The 25,007-nt window shown below is 44.9% G+C and overlaps 1 protein-coding gene across 6 annotated transcripts in view; it reads left to right on the top strand.

Annotated features, from left to right (window-relative positions):
* LOC121542632 (trafficking kinesin-binding protein 1-like) overlaps positions 1 to 25,007 on the top strand; it is a 52,650-nt gene that overhangs the window by 8,848 nt on the left and 18,795 nt on the right. For 2 of the 6 annotated variants that reach the window (XM_041852076.2, XM_041852081.2), the window contains exons 1-10: positions 451 to 1,841; positions 3,220 to 3,414; positions 19,450 to 19,526; positions 19,767 to 19,883; positions 20,224 to 20,324; positions 21,878 to 21,986; positions 22,529 to 22,607; positions 22,954 to 23,084; positions 23,364 to 23,438; positions 23,946 to 24,083. In XM_041852076.2, coding sequence (XP_041708010.2) covers positions 1,826 to 1,841; positions 3,220 to 3,414; positions 19,450 to 19,526; positions 19,767 to 19,883; positions 20,224 to 20,324; positions 21,878 to 21,986; positions 22,529 to 22,607; positions 22,954 to 23,084; positions 23,364 to 23,438; positions 23,946 to 24,083 — 1,038 coding nt within the window. In that variant the 5' untranslated portion in view covers positions 451 to 1,825. Of the gene's footprint in view, positions 1 to 81; positions 173 to 450; positions 1,842 to 3,219; positions 3,415 to 5,505; positions 5,852 to 19,449; positions 19,527 to 19,711; positions 19,884 to 20,223; positions 20,325 to 21,877; positions 21,987 to 22,528; positions 22,608 to 22,953; positions 23,085 to 23,363; positions 23,439 to 23,945; positions 24,084 to 25,007 lie in introns of those variants that run through there. The other 4 variants (XM_041852077.2, XM_041852080.2, XM_041852078.2 and 1 more) reach the window with 4 other exon arrangements.

Below are 25,007 nucleotides of genomic sequence, written 5' to 3'. Positions count from 1 at the left end.
CCTCTCTTATTCCCTCTCTCTCCTTCTGATTCCCCTCCCACTCTCTCTTCCTCCCTCCCTCCCCTCTCTCCCTTTTTCTCTCCCACTCCTCTTCGCCCTGCCCTTTTCCTGGAGAAGCGGAAAATGTAAGTCTGGGTGAGAGGACACAGAGCAAGGGGCAGAGGCGCCATGAGTGAGTACTGGACACCGTGACTTTGGGTTGGATCTATGGGGTTGTTTAAAACTACTGGGATTCCTCACTTTATTGGACTTTATTTTTTGTTTGTTCATGGCAGCAAAGTTATTTTTATGATTTAGTTTCGTACTTAATGTCTGATTTCTTAACATTTTATGGAATAGTAAGAATAATTGTTCCTATGGAAATTATTTAATTGTTGTTAAGCATGTTTTTATGAAGGGGATGGTTATGTAGCCTTGTTTTTAATGAGGAGTACTAGGACAATAGGAGGTCACCAACTGATTTACATTATCTTAGTGGTATAGATTATCCAAATAGATCCTATTCAAGTACACACATTATTTTAGTAATCTCTTAGTAAACATGATAGGGTTGGATATGAAGACTAGAACGTGAACCAGACTAGAGTTAGACACAGTTTGTAGTTGTCCTGCCCCCATGTCGGTCTGTCTCTCGCTCTCTCTCGCTCGCTCTCTCTGTCTCTGTCTGTCTGTCTGTCTGTCTGTCTGTCTGTCTGTTTGTCACCATGGGTTCTAGCTTTCTGTGTAGTTGTATGTAGGTTCAGCCAGTATTGACTCTGAGCTACATTAGGGTACTGTGGCCTGGGGATTAGAAGTGAATGCCAGAGAGGTAGAGGGGACAGGAAGGACAGTGGGCCAGCGGGCGCAGAGCAGAGCGCCAGGGCCTTACAGATAAATATAATACAGTCCAGGAATAATCAACAGCAAATGGTCTAGTAGCTATCAGCACTCAGAGGCTCTCTGCAACCTTCATACAACATTTATGCAATCTTCATACAACATCCCTTAGTTCCAGCTGTTGCATGGTGATAAGGAAGGCATGACACGTTGGTTTTGTCATACTGTATCAGTTCATGTTGTTGTGATGGATAGTAGAGACTGTTTAATGCCTGTGATGATACAGTATGTCTGGCTGCCCTTATCCGCTTCATCTGACACTTCCAGACATTGTTGTTATTTTGGTTTGCATTGGCCTGGGTGTTGAGTGTTGTTCAGGAGCTTTTTATAGCTCAGAGTATAGTTGGTCGTCCCAGTTACTCTTTGGAGATCTGAGCTGAATATGAAGAATAGGTCTATAATCTGCTCTATTTAACAAAAATATTAGATTTAAGGAGTTAACAATGAATTTGCATGTTTTTACTACTTTTTAATTGATAGCAATGGACCATAACAGTAGTGTGTGTCCCACGTGTTGTAGTCTGTGTGTGACTGTCTGTGACAGACTTCCTTGCTGTAGTCTGCTAATGCTGCTAGGTTTTGCTGGTGACAGTCAGTACCATGGTGTCTGTCAGTTTAGCCTGTTTCACAGCCTGCCAACCCATTCTGTCTGGATTAAGGCCATCTGGGACACCATTGTCTGCTGGAGCATCTTCACTACCTCAGATATGCAGGACTTATGTATGCAGCTGTTGAACAAATGGATTGGAAACACGCCTGCTCACATAAACTGAGATGTTCCATTCCATTTTCACAACTCAGTCACTTCTTAGTGTGTGTGATTCTGGTGAAGTTATCGTCGTGACTGTTGGACATTTTATTGGAGATTTTCTTAGGAGCTTTACAGTGATAAGTCTTTGGATGGGAGTTTGGTGGACATCTGGATCAGCTGAGGGAAGGAGTAAATCCCATGGCAGGAAGTGCTGGTAAGATGACTTCACTATGTTCCAGTGAAGCACAGAGTTGACTGTCGCAAACTAGTTCCTCGATGGAGAACTTCTTCCCAGTTCCCATGCCAATATGTTCCGCTGTCTGTGGTTTGTTATGCAGATTCCCCTTGTTTATATAGTGTACTGTATGCCCTCTCTTCATTGTCATAAAGCAGCTCCAGGATCAGTTATTCTGTAAATCACTGTCATATCTTGTTGTTCTGTAGCACTGTTGTGATACATAGACATCAGCAGGATTGTAATTCCTCAATCTGCCAGAAGAGGTCCTCCTACACTGCTTTCAGTAGCTCTTGCTGCACTCCCTTTATGTAAACAGACTGCTACGATGATTCTGATGTGTAAACAAGTTACAATGACATATCATCACTTATGACCATAGTTCCGAGGTTGTTGTTTGATTTATGGTTTAGAAAAGCAGATTGTTCAGAGGGAAAGCCTACTGAGGAGCTAAAAATGCTTTTTCTAGAGGTATGTGTACATCTTGATGAGCAAGACTGTTGTTGTTGTTCTCACTCTAGATCAGGGATCATTAACTAGATTCAGCCGAGGGACAATTTCTTGGGTCAGGGGGCCGGAACATAATTACAAATAATTTGTAGACTGCAAATTGACCATAAGAAGACAAAACAGATATAACATTTCACTAAAACATAATCATTTCAAACCTTGCTTACATTTGTATTCGATCACATACACTGTGTACAAAACATTAAGAACACCTTCCCAATATTGAGTTGCCCGCGGGCCGCCAGTTGAGGAACCCTGCTCTAGATGATGAAGTTTAAACATAAACAGCCATTGTTCTGGTGTTTTTCAACCACGCACCTGTTACAAAACCTCCTGCTGCTGTACGGGGATAAAACGAACCTCCTCTCCCTCTCCTCCTCTTCTCTCCCTTCCCATCTCCTCTCCCTCTCCTCCTCTTCTCTCCCTTCCCTTCCCATCTCCTCTCCCTCTCCTCCTCTTCTCTCCCTTCCCATCTCCTCTCCCTCTCCTCCTCTTCTCTCCCTTCCCATCTCCTCTCCCTCTCCTCCTCTTCTCTCCCTTCCCATCTCCTCTTCCTCTCCTCCTCTCCTCCTCTCCTCCTCCTCTCCCTCTCCTCCTCTTCTCTCCCTTCCCATCTCCTCTTCCTCCCCTCTCCTCCTCCTCTCCCTCTCCTCCTCTTCTCTCCCTTCCCATCTCCTCTTCCTCTCCTCCTCTCCTCCTCCTCTCTCCCTTCCCATCTCCTCTTCCTCCCCTCTCCTCCTCTCCTCTCCCTCTCCTCCTCTCCCTCTCCCTCTCCCTCTCCTCCTCTTCTCTCCCTTCCCATCTCCTCTTCCTCCCCTCTCCTCCTCCTCTCCCCTCTCCTCTCCAGATGTGTGTAACAGTACTGATCTTCCAGAGGTGGAGATCATCAGTCTACTGCAGGAGCAGCTACCTCACTACAAGCTGAGAGCAGACACCATCTACGGGTATGACCACGACGACTGGCTCCACACCCCTCTCCTCTCCCCCGATACCAACCTGGACCTCACCGTCGAGCAGATTGAGGAGACTCTGAAGTATTTCCGTAAGCGCAGCGTTTGTATTTGGTTGTTTTGTTAAGATGATGCAGGCAGGGGGGCGAGGGCTCCCACCCTCCCTCTGCTGTTCACTACTCTGCTTTCTGTTCAGCCTTTTATGTGGTCTGTTGTACGCTGGGACAGATGAGATATTCAACTGGTTCATCTCTTTCACCTTGACATTAGTAGTAATTGTATTGAGCTCATATTGCAGTGCCTTTTAGGAAATGGTGCAGGTTAGAGCCGAGATCAACTATTTAGAAAATGAGGGTGATGGGGGTGGAAGACAAACAGCTGAGATTTTGGTGTAGTAGTGAGACGGAGAGAGACTGAGGAAGTGTGTCTGAGATAGTGTGTGAGGAAGACAGTGATACAAACACAGAGAGACAGAAAGAGATTAAGAGAAAGAAAGAAAGGGCGAAGGAGAATGAAAGATAGACCAACAGAGAGCAAGGCCTTTTAAAATGGCCCTGCGCCCATATGGGTCAACGACAGACAGCTGGGCCTGGTTGCCACAGCAAACGTACCCGCTGGGCCGTGGGTGCCAGGCAGGCTGAAGCGCCACGCTCTGCCCTCTGCCAGTCTGCTCTGCTGCTGGTCCTATCAGCTCAGTGGTGGACGTCTGTTCTAACGTCTGTCTGTGTCTCAACCAGACATGAGACGCGAGGCTGGACAGTAGACGCGAGGCTGGACAGTAGACGCGAGGCTGGACAGTAGACGCGAGGCTGGACAGTAGACGCGAGGCTGGACAGTAGACGCGAGGCTGGACAGTAGACGCGAGGCTGGACAGTAGACGCGAGGCTGTGTGTGTTTGATGACTCTGGCTCCCGTCATAGCCTGGTCTGATCTAATCACATACTAATCTGTCCTTGTGTATGACCTTTATGTCAACTGGTTGTCAGCAGCCGTCTATTGTGAATGTAGGTCATACTGTAGAGCTCAGGAACGTTGACATCATCAATCAGCAGATATTTGTTCTGTGTTGCATTGTTACAGTATCTGTACTGTTGTCTGTAAGACGGCACAGTAGGATGCCGTTATAACAGATGCTGTGGCTGTTTAATTCTCTGACTACGTTGTGGCAGATGTAGACTGCAATGACACAGTCCTGCCGCATTGGTTCAAAATACATACTGATACTGACTCAAAGGATAGACAACAGTGTTCTCACAAGACAAGACCACTTTATTCTCACACTGATATTCTTATGATAGAGGGTTTTAGATATTGTACTCTACTCCTTGCTTAAATTCAGAACTAGGCTATAGTGATTTATATGACCAATCTTGTTTTGTCATTTCCGGTCTTGTCACCCAGGATTGCATCTGTGATTGTGATGTCACCAGGAGGATAGGCAGCAGGGTGGTTCATTGGTCATCTGGCTAGTCAGCTGATCCCTGATATGCCACTCCTACTCTGATGATGCATCTTCTACCACACACATTACTCTCCATATGATGCAATACTGATGGAGTTATACACTGTTGAATCAGTCAGTAGCCAGGTTGATGAAGTGTTTTTCTATAATCGCTGGAATAATAATCCTCATTGTTTAATTAATGGCAGTCTCTAAAATGACATCTGTCCTTTTTTTGTGGTGTTAGAATTAGTCATTGTGCATTTTGTCAAGGGGATATGATGTTAAAGAAGTAGAAGCATCTCTGTTATTATCCTGCTGTAAATCAGTGTGGGGGAGAGAACTATATTCCCCACTATAAACCTATTGAATGATTTCTTAATATCATTCAGCAAGGTGAACTCCCTGCCCTGTAGTAGAGGTGTCGTACCAGACGAGGCAGACATGAACAGAGAGCTGGTCGCATACAGAGGCAGCAGCAGTAGCAACACTAGCCTGCATTCAGATGCTACTCAGTGCTGGAGTAGGGAGCCAGTCTCCATGGCAACCTCACAGAAGGACGTACTGTTGGGAGAAAGGGAGGGTGAGCCGAGGAGAGAGAGGAGGGGCGAAAGCAGGTTGCTATTGACGAAACAGCTCAGAGCCAGGAGGATGCCTCTGACATAGCCCTTCCTCATTCGCTCGTGGCCCTCCCCAGGCCCCTCCCTCATCTGTGATACAACCTTGACTCACCACCAGACAGCAACACATCCCTACTGCATAACTGTGTTTTGGGCTGCGTTGTTTTTTGGGAAATCTCTCTCTCTCTCTCTCCTCTCCTCCTCTCCTCTCCTCTACTCCTCTCCCACCCATCCTTCCGCTCTGGTACCAGTGATAAAATGTGCTGTTCCACGTCGTCTCCTTATCATGGTAGACTCCTAGAGAACTCAGAGTATGTAATGAAAGGATGGGCAGGTGTTCTCGTGACCTCCACAGCAGGATGGGAGAAGATGATGATGCTCCTCTCAACTGAAGGGGACTGAGTATGCAGAAATTTGTGGAGGCGGATTACTATGAGCTAGACTGGTACTATGAGGAATGCACAGATGGTAAGCCTGATGGGGATGGTTATCTATCTAGCTGTTATCTAACTCTGCTGTTAATGGGGCTGTATGTGGGCAGGGGAATGGGAGGGAGGGACCGGGAGGGAGGGAGAGGGACAGGGAGAGGGACAGGGAGGGAGAGGGACAGGGAGGGAGAGGGACAGGGAGGGGGAGGGAGAGGGACAGGGAGGGACAGGGAGGGAGAGGGAGGGAGAGAGAGGGACAGGGAGGGAGGAAGAGGGGATGATTTTGCTGGTAGGGTGGTTATATGCCATTGACTGTCTAAATCTGCCGGTCTCGCTCTTCGCTCCAGTATCTATTGCGTCAGTCACATGATGGTGGAACCACTGAGCCAGGGGCTGCTGTGTTGCTTCACTCTGCTCTGCTCTGGTCTGTCTGATAACAGGTGCATCTAACAAAGTTTACCTCAGCCAAGGAGGCCATGGCTGTAGGATGAGGCTATAGTTTCTTCTCTTACCATCAGTTTGTTCTGTTGGATGTGATATCAGCTTCTGTTGATTGTAACCAGGGTGAATTAGGAACAACAGAAACCGTGGCACCACAAAACAAGGCTGCTATGTAAATGTAGCAATGAAGGGGAATGACAAGGTGGTTTTTCATAGAGCGGACTGACTACCCATGGAGCTTTAGAATAGACCTGCCATTGTGTGTGTATGTGAAGAGAGAATGGGAGTAGAGGGATGTATAGCAGTCAGTAACAGTCCTATAGATCTGAGTCCTGTACAGTCAGAACAACAGTCCTATAGATCTGAGTCCTGTACAGTCAGATTAACAGTCCTATAGATCTGAGTCCTGTACAGTCAGTAACAGTCCTATAGATCTGAGTCCTGTACAGTCAGATTAACAGTCCTATAGATCTGAGTCCTGTACAGTCAGTAACAGTCCTATAGATCTGAGTCCTGTACAGTCAATAACAGTCCTATAGATCTGAGTCCTGTACAGTCAGATTAACAGTCCTATAGATCTGAGTCCTGTACAGTCAGAATAACAGTCCTATAGATCTGAGTCCTGTACAGTCAGATTAACAGTCCTATAGATCTGAGTCCTGTACAGTCAGATTAACAGTCCTATAGATCTGAGTCCTGTACAGTCAGAACAACAGTCCTATAGATCTGAGTCCTGTACAGTCAGAGTAACAGTCCTATAGATCTGAGTCCTGTACAGTCAGTAACAGTCCTATAGATCTGAGTCCTGTACAGTCAGAGTAACAGTCCTATAGATCTGAGTCCTGTACAGTCAATAACAGTCCTATAGATCTGAGTCCTGTACAGTCAATAACAGTCCTATAGATCTGAGTCCTGTACAGTCAATAACAGTCCTATAGATCTGAGTCCTGTACAGTCAGAATAACAGTCCTATAGATCTGAGTCCTGTACAGTCAGAGTAACAGTCCTATAGATCTGAGTCCTGTACAGTCAGAATAACAGTCCTATAGATTTGAGTCCTGTACAGTCAGAGTAACAGTCCTATAGATCTGAGTCCTGTACAGTCAGTAACAGTCCTATAGATCTGAGTCCTGTACAGTCAGAGTAACAGTCCTATAGATCTGAGTCCTGTACAGTCAATAACAGTCCTATAGATCTGAGTCCTGTACAGTCAGAGTAACAGTCCTATAGATCTGAGTCCTGTACAGTCAATAACAGTCCTATAGATCTGAGTCCTGTACAGTCAATAACAGTCCTATAGATCTGAGTCCTGTACAGTCAGAGTAACAGTCCTATAGATCTGAGTCCTGTACAGTCAGTAACAGTCCTATAGATCTGAGTCCTGTACAGTCAGTAACAGTCCTATAGATCTGAGTCCTGTACAGTCAGTAACAGTCCTATAGATCTGAGTCCTGTACAGTCAGAATAACAGTCCTATAGATCTGAGTCCTGTACAGTCAGAGTAACAGTCCTATAGATCTGAGTCCTGTACAGTCAATAACAGTCCTATAGATCTGAGTCCTGTACAGTCAGTAACAGTCCTATAGATCTGAGTCCTGTACAGTCAGTAACAGTCCTATAGATCTGAGTCCTGTACAGTCAGAGTAACAGTCCTATAGATCTGAGTCCTGTACAGTCAGAGTAACAGTCCTATAGATCTGAGTCCTGTACAGTCAGAGTAACAGTCCTATAGATCTGAGTCCTGTACAGTCAGAATAACAGTCCTATAGATCTGAGTCCTGTACAGTCAATAACAGTCCTATAGATCTGAGTCCTGTACAGTCAGAGTAACAGTCCTATAGATCTGAGTCCTGTACAGTCAATAACAGTCCTATAGATCTGAGTCCTGTACAGTCAGAATAACAGTCCTATAGATCTGAGTCCTGTACAGTCAGAGTAACAGTCCTATAGATCTGAGTCCTGTACAGTCAATAACAGTCCTATAGATCTGAGTCCTGTACAGTCAGAACAACAGTCCTATAGATCTGAGTCCTGTACAGTCAGAACAACATTCCTATAGATCTGAGTCCTGTACAGTCAGAGTAACAGTCCTATAGATCTGATTCCTGTACAGTCAGAACAACATTCCTATAGATCTGAGTCCTGTACAGTCAGAACAACATTCCTATAGATCTGAGTCCTGTACAGTCAGAACAACATTCCTATAGCCATCAAAGATGATCAGTGGCTCTATATATGTAACCCCCGACTAGGCCTATGCCCTTGGCTGAAGATATGTTTTGATTGATGATGGTCATATAAGATGACCATATATATTATGAGACGAGGCCTGTTCTGTTGGATAAGATCTCTTTGGTAATGGTGTTATGTAATGCTGTTATAGATGATGTTCGATGACTCAGTTACTACAGTAGATTGTATTGCGAGGGCCTCTTGACATTTAATATACACCTCACCTACTGCCGGTCTATTCTAACAGTTCCAACAAGTCTAAATGAGATGGTTTTATATTCAGATCATTGATAAACATGCTGCAGTGCTGTAGTGTGGATGTCTCTTTACAACTATCCACACGTCTCTAGAGATCTCCTCCCACATCAAGATTGGACAGCCAGCCAGAAATGGCCTAGCCACTAGCCTGGTCCCATACTCTTTGTGCTGTAGCCAACCTTCCTATCGTTCATTATCACGCCATATGAAAACCACCGATAGAAGAGCTGACTACAGCACTAACCGGACGTATGGGACGAGGCCAGAGATGGAGGCTCATAATGAAGCAGACAGTACATGTAAGCAGGGGAAGGTTTGGAGGGGAGGGTGTGCTGTGGAGACTGGTGGATCAGTGGGCTACAGCTCCCTAAACCTGGCACTGCAGAGAGCCAGAAGAGGGCTCCAGAAGGCCAGGGGCAGCCATGGACAGCCTGGCCATGCTCAGAGCCTGCTGGTTGGGCCTAGCTCCATGAGCACATGGCTGGGAGTCTGGCAGGGACACAGCCCTGGGTGATGCTCAGAATATTGATCACTTCGGCAGTGGGGAGGGCATGGACCATGTACATCTCCCCACTGGAGCGGGGAGGGAAGGCTGCCAGCCAATCCTTCCCTCTCCTCCTCCTACAGTACCCCTCTCATCCTTCCTCTCTGCTACCCCCTCCATCTCTCCCCCTCCATCTCTCCCCCTCCATCTCCGCCCTCCTCACAAAGCCCAGGGCTTACAGTTCTGTTGGCCTGGGAGGGGGGGTTGGAGGGAGGTGAGAGGGGCTGTCCTCCTCCAGTCTCCCCAAGCTGGGAACTTTACCAGTGCACACAAAAAGGGCCTCTGAGGCTGTGAGGTGGGGGGTTATTCACAAGCTATTGTGGATGCTGTATTGTTTCAATAGGAATGTGTGGGTGCATTCAGTATGCCCACACTAGCATACAGTACTGCCCAGGATATTACCAGAAGTGAAATGAGATGAATGAAAATGATTTGGACATGGGATAATTGAAGGAAACATGTTTAATTGGAGAGTTATGTGAAATATTTGCTGTAACTGTTCTAGTTTCTATGTATGGGCATCACAGTTGTTTTTTGTCAACTGTTTTTATCAGCCGTTATGGGCATAACAATTCTTTTTTTTTGTCACCAGTTAACTGACTAACCGGCTTGCACATCCATAATAGTTTGTCTAGCCGTTAACATTTGTCACTGGAATGTTGATGATTTGTTTACTGTTGCATTGCTCTCAATGTGACTAGTTTGCTAAAGCCAGTGCATGTCGATTGATTAGAATTGTGGTCTGTATTGTTTGGGGTCTAATGTGTAACATTGAGTGTCAAATGTTATTTTCTATAGGATGGAATAACCCATACTGGTTCATAAACTAGATTGCTCCTCTATTTTCATATGCTAAACTAGCATTAGTTAGTGTACTCATTTTACTACATACAGTTCTTCCTATACGCTATTTCATCAAGCTCTGTATTTCCTGATGGGTCCTATTCTATTAGTTGACTCTCAGTACGTCGCTTCTGCTTTGAATAAGTATGCGTGTGCAAATTGAGTTGACTGTGGTGAGGCAGGCTGGGGCCCCACCCTTACAACAGGTGTATGTATATTGTGGTGCGCTCCACCTTGCACTGCTTCCATGGAAGTCCGGTGGAAGATACCATTTAAACTCCTGAAAAGGGGGGTGAGCAAATGGACGCATTTAGACTTCAGCATTATAGGGATAAAACTTCAACTTACTATATGGTTATATTAGTCCTCGTCACATATCTGACATTTTGAATTGACGCCATGCTCTAATCTAAACATTCAAAGTCCTGTCAGTCTGAGAATAGTTCAGTGCCACTCCCCTGCTCCGGTTCCACAGTGAGCTGTCCTCTAGTCATGGGCCAGAGAGCAGGAGGAGGGAGTGTCTGACTGGGTGAGCTGTCTGTAACTGGGTGACAGACGCACCTTGCTGTCCTCACACAAACACACACACACTGATTTAGAGACACACACACTCTCGCTGACTGAGACTGACACACACACACACACACACTGAGACATGGCTTTGGACTTGAGACAGCTGGGCTCTGCTGGGCCCCACTAGCCACTAGCCTAGTGTTGGTGTTAGCATGTCACTGCCCTATCACAGCACCCCAGAGGACAGCTTGGAGTATGTCTGTTCACCTGACCACTGTGATGGAGAGGAGGAGGAGGAGGAGGAGGAGGAGGAGGAGGATGAAGAGCAGCGTACTCTGCAAGAAGGTATACTAACTGGAATTATGGGAGCTTTGCTACTCCTGTCATTCACGTAGTGGTTTTGAACCACATTGTTAGACTGCTGTCTGCTGCTCCTGCTCCCTGTCTGTACGACATTGATTGGTTTTAGATCTTTATGTGAAAGGTTTTCAGGGCTGGAGGTCATGTAAATTTGTATTATACCAGGAGAACCAGCGAGGACATTTAGTACGTTGTTTGTATTCAGAGTAAACATGGAATGCTCCCATCTGATACCATCAACAGAACAGGCAGCCGGCAGGTCATCAGGCTTCTGATAGCATCAACAGAACAGAAAGGCAGCCAGCAGGTCAGATCAGGCTTCTGATGTTTACTACTGCTGTTAATTGCTGTTATTTAACATGAGCAGTATCACTGTGGGAGCAGAGAGAAGCTGTCTGCCTATACCCTACCCAGTAACATGGGGCCGGGGTTAGCTCTGATGTGTGGCGCGCCACTGGATCTATATCTATTCTATCACATCCCGATCTATGCTATGTGTGTGCTGTTGATTAGTCTCTGGTTGGTCGGTTGGTTTCCGTGGTTGCAGTCCACCTCAAAATGTGGACACCACACCCTGGTTATTTGTTGTTCTTTTGTTATGCTCATTAGAATATTGAATTTTCATTGGTGGGGATGGAATGTGTTTTGTAATGTAACATGACTTTGTATACATGTCTACCTTTCAGTTTAAATACCCCCGTTCACAGATTAAATTACTCTACATTAAGTTTTTTTATCAGCCAATATCCCTTTTATACTGTAGTGGCCATTCGCTATCATGCCTCACACTGTGATGCTGCAGGCTGCACATGTATGTAAATATGTACTCTGCATCTAACTCCTCATTTACATTAGTTTCCACCATTGGAGTTCAAAACCTGTGTTTGCTGCCCTACAGAAACCTATCTGAGATTAGAACAACTCTCCCTTAAAGGGAGTTGCTAACTAGTTAGCGTCTTCCTTCAAACGGCACGCAGACACATAAAAATGGTATCCACTAGTTCATCTGACTCTGGGAAAGTAGATAAAGGGCCTCATTGCCAAAATCCCAAAGTATCCCTTTAACCCCAAAGAAAGAACACATAGGAGTTGTCTGAAGAAACAAGTCTTCCTTTTGTCAACATCCACAAGGTTAGTTAGGAGTAACCACAGATTAAAGTTGGACTCTGTTGTTCCTAGCTCTGTGTTGCCTCTGTTGACGTCTTGGGAACCTGAGATGACTTGCTCATTAGTAGATAACAAACTGTGGCTGGAAAGATTGAGTGAGAAGTGAAAAGGGCAGGAGTGAGTTCAAGGCTTCTTCTTAGAATATGCCTTTAGATTACAGTTGAAGTTCAACAATCATTTGAATATACAGTGTAGTTCTTCTTTGTTTTATAATTGTTTTTGTTACGTTACAGCCTTGTTCTAAAATGGATTAAATAGTTTTTTTCCCCTGATCAATCTACACACAATACCCCATAATGACAAAGCAAAAACAGGTTTTTAGATTTTTTGCAAATGTATACAAAATAAAAAAACTGAAATCACATAAGCATTCAGACCCTTTACTCAGTACTTTGTTAAAGCACCTTTGGCAGCGATTACAGCCTTGAGTCTTCTTGGGTATGACGCTACAAGCTTGGCACACCTGTATTTGGGGAGTTTCTCCCATTCTTCTCTGCAGATCCTCTCAAGCTCTGTCAGGTTGGATGGGGAGCGTCGCTGCATAGCTATTTTCAAGTCTCTCCAGAGATGTTAGATCGGGTTCAAGTCCGGCCTCTGGCTGAGGCACTCAAGGACATTCAGAGACTTGTCCCAAAGCCACTGCTGCATTGTCTTGGCTGTGTGCTTAGGGTCGTTGTCCTGTTGGAAGGTGAACCTTCGCCCCAGTCTGAGGTCTGGAGCGCTCTGAAGCAGATGTTCATCAAGGATCTCTCTGTACTTTGCTCCATTTGTCTTTCCCTCGATCCTGACTAGTCTCCCAGTCCCTGCCGCTGAAAAACATCCCCACAGCATGATGCTGCCACCACCATGCTTCACCGTAGGGTTGGTATTGGCCAGGTGAAGAGCGGTGCCTGGTTTCCTCCAGACGTGAAGCTTGGCATTCAGGTCAAAGAGTTCAATCTTGGTTTCATCAGACCAGAGAATCTTGTTTCTCATGGTCTGAGAGTCCTTTAGGTGCCTTTAACTGAAGAGTGGCTTCCGTCTGGCCACTACCATAAAGGCCTGATTGGTGGAGTGCTGCAGAGATGGTTGTCCTTCTGGAAGGTTCTCCCATCTCCACAGAGGAACTCTAGAGCTCTGTCAGAGTGACCATCGGGTTCTTGGTCACCTTCCTGACCAAGGCCCTTCTCCCCCGATTGCTCAGTTTGGCCGGGCGGCCAGCTCTAGGAAGGCTTGGTGGTTCCAAACTTCTTCCATTTAAGAATTATGGAGGCCAGTGTGTTATTGGGGACCTTCAGTGCTGCAGATAATTTTTTGGTACACTTCCCCAGATCTGTGCCTCGACACAATCCTGTCTCGGAGCTCTACAGACAATTCCTTCGACCTCATGGCATGCATACATACAGTGAGGGAAAAAAGTATTTGATCCCTTGCTGATTTTGTACCTTTGCCCACTGACAAAGAAATGATCAGTCTATAATTTTAATGGTAGGTTTATTTGAACAGTTAGAGACAGAATAACAACAAAAAAATCCAGAAAAACGCATGTCAAAATTTTTATAAATTGATTTGCATTTTAATGAGGGAAATAAGTATTTGACCCCTCTGCAAAACATGACTTAGTACTTGGTGGCAAAACCGTTGTTGGCAATCAGAGGTCAGACATTTCTTGTAGTTGGCCACCAGGTTTGCACACATCTCAGGAGGGATTTTGTCCCACTCCTCTTTGCATATCTTTTCCAAGTCATTAAGGTTTCGAGGCTGACGTTTGGCAACTCGAACCTTCAGCTCCCTCCACATTTTTTCTATGGGATTAAGGTCTGGAGACTGGCTAGGCCACTCCAGGACCTTAATGTGCTTCTTCTTGAGCCACTCCTTTGTTGCCTTGGCCGTGTGTTTTGGGTCATTGTCATGCTGGAATACCCATCCACAACCCATTTTCAATGCCCTGGCTGAGGGAAGGAGGTTCTCTCCCAAGATTTGACGGTACATGGCCCCGTCCATCGTCCCTTTGATGCGGTGACGTTGTCCTGTCCCCTTAGCAGAAAAACACCCCCAAAGCATAATGTTTCCACCTCCATGTTCGATGGTGGGGATGGTGTTCTTGGGGTCATAGGCAGCATTCCTCCTCCTCCAAACACGGTGAGTTGAGTTGATGCCAAAGAGCTCAATTTTGGTCTCATCTGAACACAACACTTTCACCCAGTTCTCCTCTGAATCATTCAGATGTTAATTGGCAAACTTCAGACGGGCATGTATATGTGCTTTCTTGAGCAGGGGGACCTTGCGGGCGCTGCAGGATTTCAGTCCTTTTTTTTTTTTTTTTTTTTTGGTCATTTAGCAGACGCTCTTATCCAGAGCGACTTACAGGAGCAATTAGGGTTAAGTGCCTTGCTCAAGGGCACATCGACAGATTTTTCACCTAGTCGGCTCGGGGATTAGAACCAGCGACCTTTCGGTTACTGGCACAACGCTCTTACCCACTAAGCTACCTGCCGTCCTTCACGACGTAGTGTGTTACCAATTGTTTTCTTGGTGACTATGATCCCAGCTGCCTTGAGATCATTGACAAGATCCTCCCGTGTAGTTCTGGGCTGATTCCGCACTGTTCTCATGATCATTGCAACTCCACAAGGTGAGATCTTGCATGGAGCCCCAGGCAGAGGGAGATTGACAGGTCTTTTGTTCCATTTGCGAATAATCACACCAACTGTTGTCACCTTCTCACCAAGCTGCTTGGCGATGGTCTTGTAGCCCATTCCAGCCTTGTGTAGGTCTACAATCTTGTCCCTGACATCCTTGGAGAGCTCTTTGGTCTTGGCCATGGTGGAGAGTTTGGAATCTGATTGATTGCTTCTGTGGACAGGTGTCTTTTATATAGGTAACAAGCTGAGATTAGGAGCACTCCCTTTAAGAGTGTGCTCCTAATCTCAGCTCGTTACCTGTATAAAAAACACCAGGGAGCCAGAAATCTTTCTGATTGAGAGGGGGTCAAATACTTATTTCCCTCATTAAAATGCAAATCAATTTATAACATTTTTGACATGCGTTTTTCTGGATTTTGTTGTTGTTATTCTGTCTCTCACTGTTCAAATAAACCTACCATTTAAAATTATAGACTGATCATTTCTTTGTCAGTGGGCAAACGTACCAAATCAGCAGGGGATCAAATACTTTTTTCCCTCACTGTACATACAGTACCAGTCCAAAGTTTGGACACACCTACTCATTCAAGGGTTTTTCTTTATTTTTACTATTTTCTACATTGTAGAATAATAGTGAAGACATCAAAACTATGAAATAACACATATGGAATCATGTAGTAAACAAAAAAGTGTTAAACAAATCCAAATATATTTTATAGAGTGTGCAAAGCTGTCATCAAGGCAAAGGGTGGCTATTTGAAGAATCTCAAATATAAAATATATTTGGATTTGTTTAACACTTTTTTGGTTACTACATGATTCCATATGTGTTATTTCATAGTTTTGATGTCTTCACTATTATTCTACAATGTAGAAAATAGTAAAAAATAAAGAAAAACCCTTGAATGAGTAGGTGTGTCCAAACTTTGGACTGGTACTGTATATGTAGAAATACAGTGGGGAAAAAAAGTATCTAGTCAGCCACCAATTGTGCAAGTTCTCCCACTTAAAAAGATGAGAGAGGCCTGTAATTTTCATCATAGGTACACGTCAACTATGACAGACAAATTGAGAATTTTTTTCCCAGAAAATCACATTGTAGGATTTTTAATGAATTTATTTGCAAATTATGGTGGAAAATAAGTATTTGGTCACCTACAAACAAGCAATATTTCTGGCTCTCACAGACCTGTAACTTCTTCTTTAAGAGGCTCCTCTGTCCTCCACTCGTTACCTGTATTAATGGCACCTGTTTGAACTTGTTATCAGTATAAAAGACACCTGTCCACAACCTCAAACAGTCACACTCCAAACTCCACTATGGCCAAGACCAAAGAGCTGTCAAAGGACACCAGAAACAAAATTGTAGACCTGCACCAGGCTGGGAAGACTGAATCTGCAATAGGTAAGCAGCTTGGTTTGAAGAAATCAACTGTGGGAGCAATTATTAGGAAATGGAAGACATACAAGACCACTGATAATCTCCCTCGATCTGGGGCTCCACGCAAGATCTCACCCCGTGGGGTCAAGAACGGTGAGCAAAAATCCCAGAACCACACGGGGGGACCTAGTGAATGACCTGCAGAGAGCTGGGACCAAAGTAACAAAGCCTACCATCAGTAACACACTACACCGCCAGGGACTCAAATCCTGCAGTGCCAGACGTGTCCCCCTGCTTAAGCCAGTACATGTCCAGGCCCGTCTGAAGTTTGCTAGAGTGCATTTGGATGATCCAGAAGAGGATTGGGAGAATGTCATATGGTCAGATGAAACCAAAATATAACTTTTTGGTAAAAACTCAACTCGTTGTGTTTGGAGGACAAAGAATGCTGAGTTGCATCCAAAGAACACCATACCTACTGTGAAGCATGGGGGTGGAAACATCATGCTTTGGGGCTGTTTTTCTGCAAAGGGACCAGGACGACTGATCCGTGTAAAGGAAAGAATGAATGGGGCCATGTATCGTGAGATTTTGAGTGAAAACCTCCTTCCATCAGCAAGGGCATTGAAGATGAAACGTGGCTAGGTCTTTCAGCATGACAATGATCCCAAACACACCACCCGGGCAACGAAGGAGTGGCTTCGTAAGAAGCATTTCAAGGTCCTGGAGTGGCCTAGCCAGTCTCCAGATCTCAACCCCATAGAAAATCTTTGGAGGGAGTTGAAAGTCTGTGTTGCCCAGCGACAGCCCCAAAACATCACTGCTCTAGAGGAGATCTGCATGGAGGAATGGGCCAAAATACCAGCAACAGTGTGTGAAAACCTTGTGAAGACTTACAGAAAACGTTTGACCTGTGTCATTGCCAACAAAGGGTATATAACAAAGTATTGAGAAACTTTTGTTATTGACCAAATACTTATTTTCCACCATAATTTGCAAATAAATTCATTAAAAATCCTACAATGTGATTTTCTGGATTTCTTTCTTCTCATTTTGTCTGTCATAGTTGACGTGTACCTATGATGAAAATTACAGGCCTCTCTCATCTTTTTAAGTGGGAGAACTTGCACAATTGGTGGCTGACTAAATACTTTTTTTCCCCACTGTATAAGCAGTTTGCTTAGAAATAGGCTCAGGGTTGAGTGCTATATATGGATACAGAAAACACTTTAAGTCATGTTTTTGCAGTGGATCAGCTGGGAATAGCATAGCATTGTATTAACAGAGAATGACACTGCCCCCTGGCAACGTGCTGTTATCAGCTCAGCTGTGGTGGGGTGGGGTTCAGGTGAGGTCAGAGTCCGAACCATCTCACTTGTCACTTCCTCTGTCTTAATCATCTTTCCTGGATTCCTCATCTCCTCTCCTGTCGTCTCTCCGATTTCTCAAAACCTCAGAGGGAAACGAGGAGAGGGTTTTGAGGAACCTTACAAACACGTTTCCTCTCCTTGAATCCTTTCCTGGCTTTCATCTGGTGTTTTGAGAAAGAGACGAGGAGAGGAAGGGTTGAGAGGACACAAGGAAACGAGGAATCAAGGAAACACTATTGAGACAGAGCCAGTGTGTCAGTCTTCCTAATAAGAACAACTTGCTAAAGGTCTGATGTCATCAGGCAGGGCTGTGTGATGTGTACAGTAGGTGGCCCTCTGATAACTCAGCTATTTCTAATATCCGTCTGTCTGCCCTGCCCCAGCTGTTTAGCAGGCAGGCATACATACTCTTAAAAAGTAAAGGTTTCTGGAGGATCCTTTATGGGTTCTTCAATTGGAAACTGTGGGGGAACCCCTATAACTTATTCGAAAAATTCTTTAAAAGGGTTCTTCAAATAATCCCTTTCAATGGATCCTCAAATAACCTTTTGAAGAACCTTTTGGGGTTAATTTTTTAACTATTCCCCCCTCCTCTTATTATTATTATTATTAGAAGTAGTAGTAGTAGTAGTAGTAGTAGTAGTAGTAGTAATACGCTTAACAATAACAACAATAACACAATATTTTAGTTGTCAGTGTTTATTAGGATTTTAGTGGCAAAGCAGAATAAAAAAATCCAAATATAAGGTAAACTCCCAAGCAGAGCCCCAAGTCCAATGGGTATATCCTCTGGCATGTTGATGTTAGTTTTAAGAGGGTTTATGTTTATACTGGTTAGTGTTGATGTTCTCCGTATCCATAGCCAGAATGATTTTGCAGTGCATGGTGATCGAACAGGTTTCCTGTTATATTCATCAGCGGTGTAGGGAGGGTCTGTGAATCCCCAAAATAGTAATTATACAGATGATTAACAAAACATGCACAGGACAGTATTCATACCTTGGCTTTTGTGGTAAATGTGGATGAATAAAACTATTTTGATAATGGTTTTCATACACATACCTTGTCCATAATGTAGAGACCTATGGGATTTTCCTTGAAGAGGTAAGGGAGGAGGATGGTACATGTGATCTGCATAACATACCAATACCAATTGACATACCTTTGTATGCCTCCTCGTCTGTAAACCTGTTGACACAGACACAAAAGTGAGCAGTTCAGTCATCTGCATCCAATACAGCTAGCCGTCAACATATTCTTATAGCATAGATATTCTTACCTCTTTGTTGATTGATATCGATTGAATTGTATCCATTTTCTGTTTTAGAAAGATTTGCACAAATATGAAAAGATAAATGGTATCATCATAAAACAATATCAATTTAGATCATACAAGGGACAAACCTTACCTTAAATTGTGGCAATCTTTACATTTTTCATTTAAGTGCCTGCACCTGCTGTCCTTTCAAATTCAAATCCAAATGTTTCAGCTGGGCAGTTAGGTTCCTGCAAGAACCCCCACCAACTAATGAGGTTCCTCGATGAACCCCACCTCCTATGGGGTTCTTGGAAGAACCTTTTGGGATACATTTTCAGTGCCAAGAACCCTAAGGTTCTTCAAAGAACTTTGAGGATCTTAGAAGAACCCTTGTTGAACCCCTAATTTTTAGAGTGTTCAGTACATGGCTGAACTCAGATAAAGCCCAGCTGTTTACTGTGTTTCTCCTCTCAATTCAATTAAGTTTCAATTCAATTTAAGTGCTTTATTGGCATGGGAAACGTATGTTAACATTGCCAAAGCTCTCAGTTCTCTCTACAGCTAACTGTTTCTCCTCTCTCTCTCTCTCCTCTCTGTTCTTTCTCTGCAGCTGTTAACTCTCTCTGTCCTCTCTGTTGTCTCTACAGTTCTATGTGCTGAAAGAGTGGGCCAGATGACTAAGACGTACAATGACATAGATGCTGTTACACGTCTGCTTGAAGAGGTAAGAAAACATGGCTTATCACTTAGAGCACTTTCATTTACAATGCTCTCTCTGTTTGGATGATAGGTCTGAATATTGTCAGAGCAGATTTGACTATCTCTCTGCCATGCCAAGTTAACCACGTCATAGAACAAGTCAAACATTGTCATACAGTAGCAACTGTTTCCCTTTTACCTGATTCCTAGATCATGATGTATGATACTCAGACCCTCTAACCAGCCTACTCTGCCTCCCCTGCAGAAAGAACGGGATTTGGAGCTCGCCGCCCGCATCGGCCAGTCACTGCTGAAGAAGAACAAAACCCTCAGTGAGAGAAATGGATTCCTGGAGGAGCAAGTGGAGCACATTCGAGAGGAGGTGTGTGTGTGTGTGTGTGTGTGTGTGTGTGTGTGTGTGTGTGTGTATCTTGTGTATGTGCACATGTGCTTTTCTCTCTCAGGACCAGGAGAATATGTTTTATCTCTCTCCTCTCTCTCACTATCTCTAATTTCTCTCCCTCTCTGTCCCCCTCTCTCCATCTCCCATCTCTCTCCCTCTCTCATCTCTCTCCCTCTCTCATCTCTCTCCCTCTGTCCCCTTCTCTCCCTCTCTCATCTCTTTCCCTCTCTCATCTCTCTCCCTCTCTCTCGCTCATCTCTCTCTCTCATCTCTCTCCCTCTCTCATCTCTCTCCCTTGTCACCCTCTCTCCCTCTGCAGGTTTCTCAGCTGCGCCATGATCTGTCAATGAAAGATGAGCTTCTCCAGTTCTACACTAGTGCAGCAGAGGAGAGTGAAGGAGATTCGTCCACCTCTACCCCGTGAGTCTATCTGTCATCCCGGCCTACACTCTTCCTCTCCCACTTCAGTCATAGCCTGGTCCCAGATCTGTTTGGACTGTATAGCCTGTGAGATTAGCCTGGTTCCGAGAGCTGTTTGTGGTTTATAGCCAACTCCTATGGTCGTTGTTATGCTAAAGGCTAGAACTGGCCCTGTTCCCCTCCACTCATCTCATCCACTTTTTCCTCTTAAAGCAAAACTCCTTCATTTTGCCGTTGTCAGTATACCCCCACTATGCTCTATTGCTCAGGTTACTCAGGAGAAAGCATTTAGCTAGAGGAGGTGACTGCTGTATGTGGTCCTGGTGGGGTTAGTCCCTACAGGACTGTAAGGTCTCGCTTCCCTTATTTCTCCCAATTGTAGCTACACCCCTTTTACACTGGTATAACAATTCAAGTTAAAGGTCCAATGCAGCCGTTTTCTATCTCGATATCAAATCATTTCTGGGTAACAGTTAAGTACCTTACTGTGATTTGTTTTCAATTAAAATGGTCAAAAGAAACAAAAATGGCTACTTAGCAAAGAGAAATTTCTCAGGCAAGAATTTAGCTAGGACTGTCTGGGAGTGGTCTGAGTGGGGAGGGAGAAACTGAAAACGATCTGTTATGGGCAGAGAGGTTTGGAACTCTCTTATTGGTCTAATAACAAATGTAAAACTTCATCCCACCAAAATAGGCTGAAATTTCAGGCGGTCTTTTCAAACAGCTCTTACACTAAAAGGGCATTATCATAATTTTCACAATTTCACAGTATTATTCCAACCTAGTGTGGAAATATATATAAAACACAAGAAGATCATGTTTTTGACTGCACTGGGCCTTTAAGCTCTTATTTCACTGGTCCTACAAGTCCATCCAAAGGGTAGCTACTTGATATGTTTTGTGTCTCCTGCTTAAGGACGGCTTCAAGCCTGTTTTCTTTAAGATGAATAAAAGCCTTTGATTCGTTTGTCCAGAAAAAAACCCTATTTTTTCAGAGGTACTGTGACCCTGTGTGACAGACTGAGGCAGTAGGCTGGGGTTGGTTTGTTGTGTTCTCTCAGGAGGAAAATACACAAACTGACCTGTTTCACTTACCCCTCAAATACAGAGCAGTCGGGTGAAAACCAAGACAGTGGCGTTCCCACTAGTGTCATAATGGCAGACACTACCAGGCATCCTTTTACGCTGGTGGTAAAACATTGATTGACTGTTCCATCTATCCTTGTTGTCTAAATTATGCAGATGTTCCCAGTCTGGTCTGTATATCATGTTAAACCTCTCTGCCAGCTCTGCCCAGTAATTTCTCCTTGGGCGATATGATGCCCTGTTCTTACAAATGGATGGCTTTGTCCCAAATGGCACCCTATTCCCTATGTAATCCACTACTTTTGACCAGGGCCAATAGTGCTCTGGTCAAACGTAGTGCACTACATGTTGAACTACGGGCCCTGGTGGTCAAAAGTAGTTCAATTCGTAAGGAGTAGGATACCATTTGGGACGTAGACTATGTCTCTTGTCACTGACCGACCGGCCGCCGTGTCTCGTCCACACAGCATCCGCCACAATGACTCCACACTGTTGGTGCCAAGTTACTTCCCCCTGGACTCACTGCAGAAGAAACTCAAAGACCTGGAGGCAGAGAACATCTCTCTTAGATCAGAGGTAAAGTCATGTAGCTAACTAACCCTCTGTGTCATTCTGTGTCCTACTGACCATACTGTGAAGGAGAGCTCATCAGATATTAATGTCACTGCTATGGGGACCGATCATGGCTCTGAACCCTGGGGTTAAGATCACAGAGTCTGGGGGATTTATTTTATACCATTCACTCAACACTGTACCTTGCTAAACATTGACTAAACCTTAAAGACAGTGAAGAGATGGAAACTTGGTAACACTTTATTTTATAGTCACCTAATAAAGAAACTACATAACAGCATAATGAAATACTTATGACTTGGTCACATGGGAGTTCATTATAACAAACACCATGATGTTAGCAAGAATTAGCGAATTTGATTGAATAACTTCAGACATTACCAGAAAGATTCAGTAGAGTATTTTCAGAGTAAACCAGAGGTACCAGTGGTAATAGGACTGGAATAAGTACTGTTGCCAATACTTTACACCAAGCTCTCCTGCTGTGTGATGATGATGATGATGTTGATGATGACGCGTGGCTGCATCCTGTCATCCCCCACCAGGCCAGTCACCTGGAGACTGAGACAGAGGAGTACGAGGAGAAGGAACAGCAGCTGGTCAACGACGTCGTCAAAGAGCTGAGTGAGTAACACACACGGTTCACACACACACGGTTCACATCTCACGTCCCCTGGGCTCCCTGCGAGAAAGCAAAACAGGGCTGTGTTTCATTCCAATAAGGATGTTCCCTCCCCTCTGCCCTCGTTCACTCCCCTTCACACATCTGATAGGACTGGATATGTGAAAGCAATATGGAGGGAACTAGGTGGAGATATTACTTACACCTACCTAGGCAGTTAACCTCATGTATCTCAGTGGAGCTAAATTTAGCCGCTAAGTGTTGCCACGGAGGAGGCCTAGGAGAGGTCAACAACATTGATTCATGGTGGATGCTCATGTCATTTATTTCGCCCCGTGTGCCCACTAGGAGATGCCAACCACCAGATGTCCACCCTGGCGGAGGAGCTGGCGAGGAAGACGGATGACGCATCTCGCCAGCAGGAGGAGATCACACACCTCCTGTCCCAGATCGTAGACCTGCAGAAGAAGTCCAAGTCTGTGAGTGGCCAGGCCAGTAATAACCCAGACTGCCTGCTACGGTCCAAGCCAATGGACATGTTCCAGGTCGCCTTTCTTACTGTCCAGCTCTGCAGATTCTTCTGATATCACAACGCCTGGAGAAGTAGAACCATATTCATAATATAGCCATCTTCAGAGATGCACAGCTGCAAAGAAGACGACCTGGAACACAACTAGTCTTATAGCTGTTATCTGTGTGTCTATGATGACGTGTGTGAGCCTATAACCCTAAGAGACTAAGTAATTTATGTTCCGCAGTATGCAGTGGAAAATGAGGAGCTCACCCAGCATCTAGGGGCTGCCAAAGATGCCCAGCGCCAGCTCACTGCTGAGGTACAGTAAGGCCTCATTAATCAATTACCCAGAGGACAATAAGCACTGCCTAACGAGACCCAATTACCACGCTAGTGATGTTTTCCATTATTTCAGGGGTGTCAAGTCATTCCATGCATGCTAGTGTCTGCTGCTATTTGTTTTCCCTTTCCATTAAATCTAGACAACCAGGTGAGGGGAGTTCCTAACTAATCAGTGACCTTAAGGGAGGAGTGAAAACCTGCAGACATTCGGCCCTCCGTGGAATGAGTTTGACACGTGCATTATTGCGTCAGCTGGTGGAAGTTGGGTTATATAATTCAATACAATACAATCGCTAACCAAATTGAAATAGAATAGTGTTTGATGTCCCCCGGTTGTTTCAACAGCATATGATTACCACTGTCACTAACATTATCTAGAATGGTAGAATGGTGATATAGTCCATATCGTTTTCTGAGCATTTCCTCATCTCTCTCGCTCCTCTTCTCTCGCTCTCTCTCCTCTCTCCTCTCTCCCCTCCTCTAGCTGAGGGAGTTGGAGGATAAATATGCAGAGTGTATGGAGATGCTCCATGAGGCCCAGGAAGAGCTGAAGAACCTCCGGAATAAATCACTGCCTCTCAGTACACCCCGACGCTTCCACTCCCTGGGCCTGTTCCCTATGGTGAGACACACACACACAGGGAGTCAGAGTAATAAAACGCTGCCCCTCAGTACACCCCGACGCTTCCACTCCCTGGGCCTGTTCCCTATGGTGAGACACACACACACAGGGAGTCAGAGTAATAAAACGCTGCCCCTCAGTACACCCCGACGCTTCCACTCCCTGGGCCTGTTCCCTATGGTGAGACACACACACACAGGGAGTCAGAGTAATAAAACGCTGCCCCTCAGTACACTTCAACACTTCCTGTTCCCTATGGTGAGGAGAGAGAGAGAGATTCTGTTTGTTGAAAACACTAAAGCTAAGAGGATGGGCTCTGGGTACAAGGTCAAGGAGAACTGAATTCACAGGTGCAAAACTTCTTCAGACAATGAACAGTATACATACAGAGAGATTTCCTTTCATCAGGTTTTGTTTTCAACCCCGTTCCTCAGATGTTAACAGCATGGTTTATGCCGACGGGGTGAGTGGAGAACCTGTCTATTGCATCTCTGACTGCATGATGTGTTGCCACTCACCACCAGTGAGGAGCAGGGAGGTAACCCTAATGTCCTGGCCTCAGGCCCAGCCTTTGCCACGTCGTAACTGCCGTGCCCTGCCCCAGAACTGTGACGTAACTGTAACATAAAGACAGTCACAGAGAGCGGTAGACACCTTATCTGTGTTAGCGTCTAGCTGTAGTGAACGTGGTCTGTCGGGAGAAGGAGATGGCTGGTATTGACCCTGTAGAGAGAAGTCATGTTTTGAGGTGTTTACAGTAGGATTAACAGGTTGGGGTTGGTTCCCATAGTAAACCTGTTATGTCTGTGTGATGGATCCTGTCTTGTTTTGTTTGTCCCGAATCAATCGGCTGTGTTTTGGGACCCAGAAGATTCTCTAACAAATTAACCCATGTGTGTCTAGATTCAATTCAGTCACATAGTC

The sequence above is a fragment of the Coregonus clupeaformis genome, chromosome 28 (assembly GCF_020615455.1).
Source record: "Coregonus clupeaformis isolate EN_2021a chromosome 28, ASM2061545v1, whole genome shotgun sequence".
Taxonomy (NCBI): Eukaryota; Metazoa; Chordata; class Actinopteri; order Salmoniformes; family Salmonidae; genus Coregonus; species Coregonus clupeaformis.
Note: the sequence above shows the minus strand (reverse complement) of the source record. Positions and strands in the feature narration are given on the sequence as shown.